The 14,742-nt window shown below is 38.1% G+C and overlaps 1 protein-coding gene across 1 annotated transcript in view; it reads right to left on the bottom strand.

Moving 5' to 3' along the window:
• LOC106597376 (cadherin-7) overlaps positions 1–14,742 on the bottom strand; it is a 134,619-nt gene that overhangs the window by 31,956 nt on the left and 87,921 nt on the right. The window contains exon 9 of the mRNA XM_014188578.3: positions 5,692–5,813. Within this exon, the coding sequence (XP_014044053.1) occupies positions 5,692–5,813 (122 nt within the window). The remainder of the gene's footprint in view (positions 1–5,691; positions 5,814–14,742) is intronic.

Below are 14,742 nucleotides of genomic sequence, written 5' to 3'. Positions count from 1 at the left end.
GTCAAACGTGTGACAACCAGCCCCAGTCTCCCCTACCGCTGACCATTGTAACCGGTCATTACCATTTGTAACAACAAAACATGCCTGCTTGATTGTAATACCCTTCCAGCTTAGACCCCTGTCCTGCAAATCCTACAATACTGTTGACGGATTGAAGTACACCACCCACCCCTTTTTAGCGTCCCTCCCCCAGCTGAGCGTCCAGGCTACAAAACCAGGACCACCCAATCAAAGAGAAACCTCTAAGAACACAAATTTCTCAAAAATCTATTAACTATTTTGTTTGTGACCACTTCAACAACCCTAACAGTCTCAGAGGTTTTGATTAGATTTCCCCTTATGCTTAGACTTCCGCTGTCTGTCTCAAAGGGCCGGTAGGTACATTGTACCCAGTATGTTGTTTCTAAGGCCTTAATGGTAGCTGTTTGAGATTTTTTTTCATCAGACGGGAGTCATAGGAGAGAGAGAGAACAATATTCTCTCTCTCTCTCTCTCTCTCAGCCCTCTTTGTGGCGGCTTCAACGCAGCTTAGTCAATCAGGGACACAATCAAGTTGTTTGTTTTTACAGGATTGCCCTTGTCATCCAATTACAATCAGGTATTGGCAGTGAATGCCGAACTCACAGGAGTCTAAGGCACTGTTGACGTTGGTTTTGTAAATATTATATACAGCTGAAGTCGGAAGTTTACATACACTTAGGTTGGAGTCAGATTTGTGTGTATTGTTAGATACTAATGCACTGTTGCAAAAAAAAAAGTTTTATGTCAAATGCGTTACAGTTTTGATATTCTTTGCTACTCCTTATCTGATGTTGGTCTATTGAGATCCCAACAGCATCAAAATCATCATTGTCCTGAAGTTTCTTTTCAAAGTAGTACAGGAATCCACTTAATTCATTTGGGAGAAGGTGCATGTATGTAGGCTAGGGTTTTTCATGTTGTTTTGCTCAGTGTCTCTCAGTGCTGCAAACAGGGACTCCTTTGAATTGTTTAAGTGGCACAGCCTCGGGATGACAATGATTTTCACAAGTTACCGCTGTTCAGATCTGTTTTTACTCTATAGCCAACTCATATATTTGTTGTCATACTATGACAACTCCAAGTTTGGCATGTCAACTCCAAGTTTGGCATTACAATTACCACAGCAGCTGGCTATACAGCCCAAACATATTGAAGGCCAGAGTAATATTCAGATACTCTACAGTATATGTGAACATTTTTGGAGCTCAAATCAGTCTAAAGAGATAATTTGAGCATTTTGACAACTAGCATTAGCACAATGATTTGGAAGTCCATGGGATCAGCTAGCTGATCCCATAAACTTCCAGTCATTGCGCTAACGCTAATTAGAAATCGTTCCAGAAACTACCTTCAACTTCCTTTAAAAAGAGAGACATACAAATGGTATCCATGAGTTCATCTGACTCCTATTCCATAGGAGATTGAATACCATTAACTATATCGGGCTCCCGAGTGGCGCAGCGGTCTAAGGCACTGCATCTCAGTGATTGAGGCGTCACTATAGACTACAGACACAACTGGCTGTGATTGGGAGTCCCATAGGGCGGCGCATAATTGGCCCAGAGTCGTCCAGGTTTGGCCGGTGTAGGCTGTCATTGTAAATAAGAATTTGTTCTTAACTGACTTGCCTAGTTAAATAAAAAATGATATATAGTTATTCCATATGAGATTGAATACCACCACATATAGTTATTCCATATGAGATTTAATACCATTAACTATATACTATATAGTTATTCCATATAGGATTTAATACCACTAACTATATAATAGGATTTCCTGTTATCAACCTCTTGCCTGATCTCCCGGACGACGTTACTAGCCTTGTCCCTGCCTGTACTGTTGCCTTTTTGGACCCCTGTGTATGACCTTCTGCCTGCCCCTGGACCCAGCTACCTGCCTCCTCCTGTGGTCCTTTACAATAAACACCTGCTCTGGAAACCAGCTCTCTGTCTCCCATCGTGTTCATTAAAATAATATATAGTTATTCCATGTGAGACTGAATACCATGAACTATATAATATATAGTTATTCCATATTAGATTGAATACCACTAACTATATAATATATAGTTATTCCATATTAGATTGAATACCACCAACTATATAATATATAGTTATTCCATATGAGATTGAATACCACCAACTATATAATATATAGTTATTCCATATGAGATTGAATACCACTAACTATATAATATATAGTTATTCCATATGAGATTGAATACCATTAACTATATAATATATAGTTATTCCATATGAGATTGAATACCATGAACTATATAATATATAGTTATTCCATATTAGATTGAATACCATTAACTATATAATATATAGTTATTCCATATTAGATTGAATACCATGAACTATATAATATATAGTTATTCCATATTAGATTGAATACCACTAACTATATAATATATAGTTATTCCATATGAGATTGAAATACCATTAACTATATAATATATAGTTATTCCATATGAGATTGAATACCATTAACTATATAATATATAGTTATTCCATATGAGATTGAATAGCACTAACTATATAATATATAGTTATTCCATATGAGATTGAATACCATGAACTATATAATATATAGTTATTCCATATGAGATTGAATACCCACTAACTATATAATATATAGTTATTCCATATGAGATTGAAGTACCATTAACTATATAATATATAGTTATTCCATATGAGATTGAAATACCATTAACTATATAATATATAGTTATTCCATATGAGATTGAAATACCATTAACTATATAATATATAGTTATTCCATATGAGATTGAATACCACTAACTACAGTATATAATATAGAGTTATCATAAAGGAGATAAAACTTCTCTGTCTTACCATCTGTGTCTCTACAGGCAGTGGGGCACATAAGCTAAATTAAGACAAACATTTAAATGAGTCTAACGTGCATATACAGTATATATTGGATATAGGTCTGTATAATTAAGCAATAAGGCACGAGGAGGTGTGGTATATGGCCAATATACTATGGCTAAGAGCTGTTCTTACGCAAGACTCAAGTTGGAGTGCCTTGACAAAGCCCTTAGCTGTGGTATATTGGCCATACACCCCCCCCCCCCCCCCCCCCCCCCCCTCCAAGTGCATTATTGCTATTATAAACTGGTCACCAACGTAATTAGAGCAGTAAAAATACATGTTTTGTCATACCCGTGATATACCACAGCTGTCCGCAAATCAGCATTCAGGGCTCAAACTACCCGGTTCCCGTGTGGTGCAACGGTCTAAGGCACTGCATCTCTAGTGCTAGAGGTGTCACTGCAGATCCTGGTTCGATCCCGGGCTGTATCACAACTGGCCGTGATCGTGAGTCCCATAGGGGCGGCGCACAATTGGCCCAGCATCGTTCTGGTTAGGGTAGGCTGTCATTGTAAATAAGAATTTGTTCTTAACTGACTTGCCTAGTTAAATAAATATAATACTATCTAATATATAACTATTTAATATATAGTTATCATTAAGGAGATGTTATCTCCTCGGCCATACCATCTGTATCTCTACAGGCAGTGGGCCATGAGGAAGAGAAGTGTCCATTCATGTGTATAAATCGCCTCATTGGAAGCGCATGAGGGCCTTGAACTCAGCCATTACATAAAAGACAATATTCTAATGTCAAAGGTCACCAAAGGACACACAGGTCCATCAGGCCGTGTATCCCTGTTAACCTGATTGGGCTTAATTGCACTCATTAAGAGAGCACCACATATTTAATACGGCTATCATCTCCTACTATAATTATGACGGGCAGTGGTGTGTGATGCTATTGTATTTCAATGGATTGCTTGAAGAGATTCTTGGGTATGGGGGTATGTCAATGTGGTGTGAACAATTCACTGGTATTGTGTTTTTGTTGTTGTTGTTGTGAGGACTTAATGATGCCATTTTCACAACTCAAAAAGGTGTAATGTCACACACACACACACACACACACACCACAGCTGTGCTCCCACTCCACAGAGACAGAGAATGGATGCATAAGTAAACGTGTGGTCTCAGCTTGGCTGGTTGGTTGCCGTGGCGAGCTGACACCGAGTACTTGACACCACGCCACGTTTTCACACAAACCAATTTCATGCCACAATCCCCCCACAGTCCTGTTTTGCATCCCCTTATAAAACCCTTTTCCACATGGCAGCACAACGCTTTGATCCCCTGATTAGGCACCTGCTATGGAGATCCATGTGATGCCTCTAACTACCTTCACCTGACCGCTGCTGTTTTATACAATTGGCTATGAGACAATTATGGCGCAGAAAATCTTTTTCCACCTCAAAATGTTGCCCAATTATTGATATGCCTAATTATCAGTGATGGGGAAGCTAATCCGAAAATTTAGTTTACCAAGCTACCAATTATTTCACACTGGAAAAAGTCGAGCTACATCAAGGATACCCTTAGAAAAATATAGTTTACTAAACTGAAGTTACTTTGAAAAAGTAGTTCACTAAATCCATACTACTTTGTGAAAAATTATCATATGTAAATCTGAAATGTCATAAACTACAAATTGCAAGAATAGATCACTTCCGGGTCATATGTTAACAGAATGTGTAATTTAACCTATTAAACGCAAAAACAATGTTTCAAGTGAGAATTAGGCAGGTCTGATGCCGAAAAAGAAAGGAAAGGATTGTCTACTTCTTTTTGCAAAAAACAGTAGTGTGTAGTTCCAGTAGTTAGCTACACCGCTACATGGTAAAACAGTAGTGTGTAGTTCCAGTAGTTAGCTACACCGCTACATGGTAAAACAGTAGTGTGTAGTTCCAGTAGTTAGCTACACCGCTACACAGTAAAACAGTAGTGTGTAGTTCCAGTAGTTAGCTACACCGCTACACGGTAAAACAGTAGTGTGTAGTTCCAGTAGTTAGCTACACCGCTACATGGTAAAACAGTAGTGTGTAGTTCCAGTAGTTAGCTACACCGCTACATGGTAAAACAGTAGTGTGTAGTTCCAACAGTTAGCTACACCGCTACATGGTAAAACAGTAGTGTGTAGTTCTAGTAGTTAGCTACATGGTAAAACAGTAGTGTGTAGTTCCAGTAGTTAGCTACACCGCTACATGGTAAAACAGTACTGTGTAGTTCCAGTAGTTAGCTACACCGCTACATGGTGAAACAGTAGTGTGTAGTTCCATCAGTTAGCTACACCGCTACATGGTAAAACAGTAGTGTGTAGTTCCAGTAGTTAGCTACACCGCTACATGGTAAAACAGTAGTGTGTAGTTCCAGTAGTTAGCTACACCGCTACATGGTAAAACAGTAGTGTGTAGTTCCAGTAGTTAGCTACACCGCTACATGGTAAAGAAAGTAATTAACTACTGAAAACACTGCCAATATTTGAATTTGAACTACCACCAAGCTACTGCAAAATGTTCTTAAATTACTAGTTTAACTACATCTAGTTCACTACTCCCCAACAATGCTAATTATTCATTTGTTTTAATTGCGACAATGATATCAAATATAATTGTTTTATCCAATATAACAGCGCTACCAAAACATTATCATCTTTGAACTCTGCATCAGAACATTCAATTGTGTCATCCCATTCTAATGTACTGTATATGGCCCTCAGTCTTCCATTACCAATAGGAGATTTCAAATGCATCATAAGATGTTGACATACCTGTCCAGGTCTGGCACTCTCACAAAGGTAGGTCTCGTACTCGATGGCGAAGACAGGCGCGTTGTCATTGATGTCCGTCACTGTGATCAGAACTACACCCTTTCCCACTTGCAATGGGTCCACTGAAAAAAAAAGAAACAAGTGGTCAAGGATAAGCACAACCAAATGCCCTGGTCTATAAGCATGTATCAATTCAATAAAAAATACAAATAATAATAAAAATATATGCATGTATCTGGCAGTGGAGGCTCCTCAGAGGAGGAAGGGGAGGACCATCCTCCTCCGTGAAACTTCATAAAAATGTAAACAGTGAAACATTAAAAAAAGTATTTTTAGTATTAAAACTATACTAAATATATTCATATGTCACCAAATAATTGATTAAAATACACTGTTTTGCAATGAAGGTCAACAGTAATTTCAACAGCACTGTCTAAGGTAGGGGTAGGGGTAAAGCAGAATGAGGGGATGCAGGAAAGCTAAATGTTTGAACCAATACCGAGACAGTTGCATGTTCTGCCCCACAACATCAAGTTCCTTTAACTGATTTCACCACACACCTGTATTAGTGTGTCTTAAAATAACTTTATGGAGCTACACAGACAAGTTTAGAGACTTGAACAAAAATGCTAAAAAGTTAGCGTTTGAAAACAGTGGCCACGTAAACAAAAACCAAAGCGTGGGTTGCTACATTACCTTGTCCATAGACTGCTTACAGGGTAAGCGAAACCAATATTTAAAATGTGGTGAACTATCCCTTTAAGAAAACATTCCGAAAACAGACTGTGTAGGAAGTCTGGAAGACTGGGGGTGTCTGGAAGTGTTCTTATTAAGAGTCGGAGCTCGGCAACAACTCTGTGGTCTTCACTGAGTGACTCGGCATGCTCTTGACGACGCATGTTGTTTGCTTTATAACAAGCTAATTATGTCTTGTTTACCTTCTCTTCAGCTGAACCTTTATCTTAATATAAATCATGGATTGGGGTAACCGACATGCCAAGGTTTCTCGGCACGCTAAATTCTCCACTGGAGAATGGTCTGAAGGCAGAACGTTCATAGATAAAAATACAGATTTGTCAAAACAGACGCACGAGAATAGTTGATCCGTGTTTTTATATAATTTTCAACTTCCTACAAACTCAGTGTGTAATGACCAATGGCCCTAACACCATATACTGTGTGTGATGCATTATCATCTACTATGTATAGCGTCTTCATAAATCAAGATGAATTGGTATTACTAGAAATCTATTGAACTTTAAATAATAACCTAGAAAGGAAAAAACACTTTCTGCTATGTCATAGTAAACGGTATACCTCAGAGATTGATGTTCCTATCATTGATGTTGGGGTACTTACTGTATGTCCCTCAACTGTTTCTCTGCAGATTTCTCCACAGTTCAACCATAAGTGGGGAGTGGTGAGCTGAGGAAAATATACCTGAGATCTGGTTGTCTCTCAAAGACACGGGTGTAATTCATGTGCGGAGAGATAGATTTACTCAACAGATGGGTTGGCTGTATCTGGAGTCACTTATGTCTTAATATGAATAATCCTCTACGTCTGTAGCATGTGGGCAGAGTCACAGGTGAGATCAACAGTGATGGGTCTGTTTAGTTTGAACATTATCCCCTGTGATTTCAGTCAACAGTGATGGGTCTGTTTAGTTTGAACATTATCCCCTGTGATTTCAGTCAACAGTGATGGGTCTGTTTAGTTTGAACATTATCCCCTGTGATTTCAGTCAACAGTGATGGTGTAAGGCGTGGGTGTTTGTTGACGAGGAATCAAGTGCAGGAAAACAGCGATTCAGGGTATTGGCTTTAATAGGCTTACAGACCAAACGACAGCCAACCCAAACAGCGCACAGAGCGCACTACAAAGCAAAGTGCCCCAAACACACGGGACAAAACACAGCTTGCGCAAACATACGCACCACTGAAAAATGTGCAACAAACAGCGTGTAACCACGCACAGCATACAATGGAAATAATCCCGCAGAAAGAGCAGGCGGGCCTGCTGGGTAATAAAGCCCGCTAATTAGCCCAACTAAGAACAGGTGCACGTAATAACGTAAAGGGGGGAAAACAAAAGGGAATCAGTGGCAGCTAGTAGGCCGGTGACGACGACCACCGAGCACCACCCGAGCAGGAGGGGGAGCTACCTTCGGTAGGAGTCGTGACAGATGGGTCTGTTTAGTTTGAACATTATCCCCTGTGATTTCAGTCAACAGTGATGGGTCTGTTTAGTTTGAACATTATCTCCTGTGATTTCAGTCAACAGTGATGGGTCTGTTTAGTTTGAACATTATCTCCTGTGATTTCAGTCAACAGTGATGGGTCTGTTTAGTTTGAACATTATCCCCTGTGATTTCAGTCAACAGTGATGGGTCTGTTTAGTTTGAACATTATCCCCTGTGATTTCAGTCAACAGTGATGGGTCTGTTTAGTTTGAACATTATCCCCTGTGATTTCAGTCAACAGTAATGGGTAGGTTTAGTTTGAACATTATCCCCTGTGAGTTCAGTCAACAGTAATGGGTATATTTAGTTAGAACTTTATCCCCTGTGATTACTTGGGAAATTCTGTAATCTATACACAAATTCCACCGGCAAACACTGAACACCTGTGGAGGGCAAATGGCACCAGCTCCACCAGAAGGACAACATCTGGCAGTGTGTGTGTGTGTGTGTGTGTGTGGGTGTGGGTGGGCGCGCATGGGAGTGTTTGTGTGTTTGTACGTCTGTGTATGTGCATGTATGTGTGTGTGTGTGTGTGTGTGTGTGTGTGTGTGTGTGTGTGTGTGTGTCTGCTTGGCCATTACAACAACCCTCTCTCCATTTGTCCTCTATGGTAAAAAGCATATGTCCACAATATCATTCCAACAGACTCCCTCTTTCTCCTCCCTCTAACTGTCCTCACTGTGGGTCAGCTCTTCTGGCTGATGAAGAGGATCTGAAGTATGATTTAGATTTATCTAGGCTGCAGCTCAAAGGTCAAAGGTTTTTCCCTTCGATTACAGAAATCAATTCATCTAGCCAGAAGAAGCTACAGAAATGATACTCCAAAATTATGTTTTATCATCACATATCTACTTTGAGTTTCACTACAATGCTGGGGGTTCAAACCTGTGCTCGATCATCAGCTGTCTGCCTGTCATATACATAGTTGGTCAGTTCAGTCTAATTAAGGCATAGATGTAATAATTTGAGCATTGCTTTGCTCACAATTCCTGGGTTGTGTTCAGCAGGTATGAAAGGGGAGAAAATGATTCAAACGAGAGTGAAATGGGGAGGTGCTATCTGAACTGGTTTGTTTTTGTTTTCCGTTGCAAAATGTTTTGCTATGGTGTGAACACCCCTGACGCCCTGATGTAAAGCCTTGCTTCAACTGCGCCAATAGCTAGCTTACTAATACAGCACACATTTAGTAAGTGTCAGTTGCCATCTATACAATCTAGTGGATAACACATTGGCTGTGTTCCAGGCCGCCTACATTACATTCGCAAATCGCACAACCCCTGAAAGTGTTTAACATGACAGTAACAGCATTAACATGATATTGCAATCTGATGCCCAAATCCTTGATTAATGTGCAGCTCAACTGCTTTGTAGTCGGTCTGGAACGTGGCCAATATCACAATATCAGTTCCTGTTAACATACATGTGTTTGCAATGCGAAATTCCATTGCTCATAGCCTTCAGAAAGTATTCACACCACTTGACTTTTTACACATTTGTTGTGTTACGGCCTGAATTTAAAATGGATTAAATTGAGAGGTTTTTCTCACTGGCTTACACACAATGCCCCATAATGTCAAAGTGGAATAATGTTTTTAGAAATATTTACAAATTAATACAAAATGAAAAGCTGAAATGTCTTGAGTCAATAAGAATTGAACCCCTTTGTTATGGCAAGCCTAATAAGTTCAGGAGTAAAGATGTGCTTAACAAGTCACATAATAAGTTGCATGGACTCACTCTGTGTGCAATAATGGTGTTTAACACGATTTTTTAATGACTACCTCATCTCTATACCCCACACATACAATTATCTGTAAGGTCCCTCAGTCGAGCAGTTAATTTCAAACACAGACTCAGCCACAAAGACCAGGGAGGTTTTCCAATGCCTCGCAAAGAAGGGCACCTATTGATAGATGGGTGGGGGGGGGGGGGCAAAAAGACATTGAATCTCCCTTTGATCATGGTAAAGTTATTAATTACACTGTCACTACAAAGATACAGGCGTCATCTGCCGGAGAGGAAGGAAAGCGCTCAGAGATTTCACCATGAGGCCAATTGTGATGTTAAAACAGTTACAGAGTTGCTGTGATGGGAGAACACTGATGGATCAACAACACTGTAGTTCCTCCATAATATTAACCTAAATAACAGAGTGAAAATAAGGAAGTCTGTACAGAAAACAAATATTCCAAAAACATGTATCCTGTTTGCAATAATGCACTAAAGTAAAACTGCAAAAAAATGTGGCAAAGAAATGACAATGTATTGACTCAGCGGTCTGAATACTTAACACATTTGTTACAATTTCGAAAAACATATTTTCACTTTGTCATTATTGGGTATTGTGTGTATGTAACAGTGTAGGTTCCGTCCCTCTCTTCGCCCCAACCCAGGCTTGAACCAGGGACCCTTGCACACATCAACAACTGACACCCCACGAAACATCGTTACCCATCGCGCCACAAAAGCCGCGGCCCTTGCAATGCAAGGGGAAACCCTACTTCAAGTCTCAGAGCGAGTGACGTCACTGATTGAAATGCTATTAGCGCGCACCACCGCTAACTAACTAGCCATTTCACATCGGTTACATGTAGATGGCTGCATTTATTTATTTTTAATCCATTTTGAATTCTGTCTGTAACACAACAAAATGTGGAATAGGTCAAGGGGTATGAATTCTGTCTGTAACACAACAAAATGTGGAATAGGCGGGGTGCGCGAACCCGGGGGTCAGGGGTGAATTCTTTCTGAAGGCACTGTACACTCCTTTCACTACTGTAGCATTCTGTATATGTCTCCACAGTTGTTGACTGCAGCTCGACATAGAAATAGATTGTGCACATCTGTCAGTACATCATGCACACCTGCTGCTGATATGCCGAAGTGAGAGGGGGGGACGGGGACGAGAGAGAGAAACAGAGAGAGAGAAACAGAGAGAGAGAAACAGAGAGAGAGAAAAACAGAGAGAGAGAAACAGAGAGAGAAAAACAGAGAGAGAGAAACAGAGAGAGAGAGAGAGAGAGAGAGAAACAGAGAGAGAGAGAGAGAGACAGAGAGAGAGAAACAGAGAGAGAGAGAGAGAGAGAGAGAGAGAGAGAGAAACAGAGAGAGAGAGAGAGAGAGAGAGAAACAGAGAGAGAGAGAGAGAGAGAGAAACAGAGAGAGAGAGAGAGAGATTTTTGCGGGGTAACAAACAGTTACTTTGGAGGTGACTACAACTATTTGAAAACAGATCCCCCAAAGATGACTACTTTTTCAAAAATATTTGAATCCAGATCTCAGTGACTACTTTTCTGATTGGCTGCCTCCAACTAATGGCAGGGCTGTATCTGGAATTGCATGTTGATAGATTGTCTAGAACACACAATCTCCTAAACTATTCCAATCTATCTGACAGTTATATTTGATCTACACAATACATTTCTATCTGAACATGCTGTAAATGTCCATTCTCCTGAATGTCCAGGTATATAAAATCAAGTCAAAAGAAAACCAAAGATATTTTGAACTGATAAGTATAAATAAATTGTGACACTCATGTATGACTACTGTATGACACTTTCAACATGCCACTGAAAAGGTTGAAAGTTGCAATGAATTTTTATGATACCTGAAAATACTGCAGAGTAATTCAAAGCCCATTGCAAACCTTGCAAATGGCAAGTTAGATGCTCACACTGCAAATTCTCCAGTGTAATAAAATGAAATAAATTAAAACAGTGTTAAATCGACACTCAAAGTGTTAAGTCTGTGGACTCATTCTAACTTTGTATCCCCACGCCAAAGTGAGACAAACGAGTCATGAAACATCCAAACCACCACATCATCCAAAGATGACAGCCTTTCAACCAATTTATCAAATAAACATCTCACATCTGAAGTCCAGCTTTTCCTGCAATTGTATTTTACTATAGCATATTGCCTTATTATATAGTATATTGTATTATCATATAGTATATTGTATTATCATATAGTATATTGTATTATCATATAGTATAGCGTATTATCATATAGCACATTGTATTATTATACAGTATATTGTATTATCATATAGTATATTGCATTATCATATAGCACATTGTATTATCATATAGTATATTGTATTATCATATTGTATTATCATATAGCATATTGTATTATCATATAGTATATTGTATTATCATATAGTATATTGTATTATCATATAGTATAGCGTATTATCATATAGCATATTGTATTATCATATAGTATATTGTATTATCATATAGTATATTGTATTATCATATAGTATATTGTATTATCATATAGCACATTGTATTATCATATAGTATATTGTATTATCATATAGTATATTGTATTATCATATAGCACATTGTATTATCATATAGTATATTGTATTATCATATAGTATATTGTATTATCATATAGCACATTGTATTATCATATAGTATATTGTATTATCATATTGTATTATCATATAGTATATTGTATTATCATATAGTATAGCGTATTATCATATAGCATATTGTATTATCATATAGTATATTGTATTATCATATAGTATATTGTATTATCATATAGTATATTGTATTATCATATAGCACATTGTATTATCATATAGTATATTGTATTATCATATAGTATATTGTATTATCATATAGTATATTGTATTATCATATAGCACATTGTATTATCATATAGTATATTGTATTATCATATAGTATATTGTATTATCATATAGCACATTGTATTATCATATATTATATTGTATTATCATATAGTATAGCGTATTATCATATAGTATATTGTATTATCATATAGTATATTGTCTTATCATATAGAACATTGTATTATCATATAGTATATTGTATCATCATATAGTATATTGTATTATCATATAGTATATTGTACTATCATATAGTATATCGTATTATCATATAGTATATTGTATTGTCATATAGTATATTGTATTATCATATAGCACATTGTATTATCATATAGTATATTGTATTATCATATAGTATATTGTATTATCATATAGCACATTGTATTATCATATAGTATATTGTATTATCATATAGTATATTGTATTATCATATTGTATTATCATATAGTATATTGTATTATCATATAGTATATTGTATTATCATATTGTATTATCATATAGTATATTGTATTATCATATAGTATATTGTATTATCATATAGCACAACGTATAGGACATTTTGCTAATGTTTTAAAGGGTGAAAGGCCTTCATTTGTTAAGGTGAGCTGGATCATTATATCTGATAGCACAGTTAGGGCCAGTTTCCCAAATACAGACTACGCCTTGTCCTGGACTTGTTATTTCAATGGAGATTCACCTTTGAGCGTGCTTTTTAGTCCAGGACTTAACTAATCTGTGTCCTTGAAACCGGCCCTAAGATTTGTTTTCATACACACCTTAATTATTTAGCGAATTGCAAACTTTGGCTAACACAATGGATACATTGTTTCTTCAGGGATCAGGCATGTTTCCCCAAGCAGAGATAAATAGAAGACACCTCGATCTACCCTGCCAAGATACATTTAAGGGAGCTGCAATGCATCTACACTGCAGTTGTTCTACAATTACTGCATCCAAAATACCACAGTCGACTGCAGTTACTGGACTTATACTGCAGTTTCAAAAATGCAATTTTAGAATTTTTTGTTGTTGTCAGGGAACCATGATCTATTGACTTTAAGTGAGGTGGCATTTGAAAACTGTGTCCCCAAAGGGGCTACTTTGATATTGGAGCAGAACTCACAATCATAGACTCTTAACTCAACAGAATTCAGATCAATATAAGAAAACACTTCAATTTGCGTAACTTGCCATTGGCTCTAACCATTGGCTTAATTTACCCCATAGGCCATTGGCTCAATTTACCCAAAGGCAAACATTTAGATTACATTAGCCCACACAGCTAGGATGCACTTTAATGCTAGCTTTAGATCATCATATTGAATCTTATAGAGACTCCAACTGATGTATAGAACAATCTTAAAATGATCTACTTTGGTCTAGATACAAGCATCATGAAACACAATAAATTCATTTGACTTAGTGAAAATCAGATTTTTGACCTAACTTGCTTTCCGCTTTTTCCATGTGGTTTCCTCCTTCATAGACTCCATGAAATGATAACCTCTTCCTAAATATTTGTTCAAATTATACATTTTGTGTATGGATTCCTAGAAACAAGGGTTCCTCTACATACCCCTTTGGGTCACCTTACCCCACTCACCCCTATACCAATTGTGAGGAGTTTGTATAATAGTTACAACCGTACCACCCCAATGGAGGTTTGCCACGGTGCAGGTTTGGCTGAGTTCCAGCCTCAGTAGAAAGTGAGTCAGATGGAGTGATTGGGGAACAGGTGCACTTTTTTTGCCAAAGGTCACGGACAAAGTCATCAGCCGGAAAGTCTGGGAGTTGGGAGGTGTGCGTGTGTGTGTGTGTGGGTGCTCCAGCTTCGGCCATCATTTGGAATCATGGTGAGGCTCGATCAAACACCACGAGTTCTGGAGCCGGCGATCAACAGCAGTCGACCTCTACTGCAGCAGAGCATCTGCTCAGAACTCTCCTCTAGAGTCAAGGAGACCTTCTGCTTTCCAGACTGCCAAGCGAAATTGGTAAAATCCCAGTGAGCTTTCGACTAATGATATTCATTGAGAAATAGTATAGGAAGCTTAAGTCTGTCTTTTTTGATACGGGATTTACTTCATTTTAATAGAATTCGGGATTTGTCAAGTTTGAAATATAGTCCTAAGTCACAGGTGCGGTGAAGGCACTGGTCCACTCTGTG

Source organism: Salmo salar, chromosome 03, assembly GCF_965601325.2.
Source record: "Salmo salar chromosome 03, fSalSal1, whole genome shotgun sequence".
Classification (NCBI taxonomy): Eukaryota; Metazoa; Chordata; class Actinopteri; order Salmoniformes; family Salmonidae; genus Salmo; species Salmo salar.
Note: the sequence above shows the minus strand (reverse complement) of the source record. Positions and strands in the feature narration are given on the sequence as shown.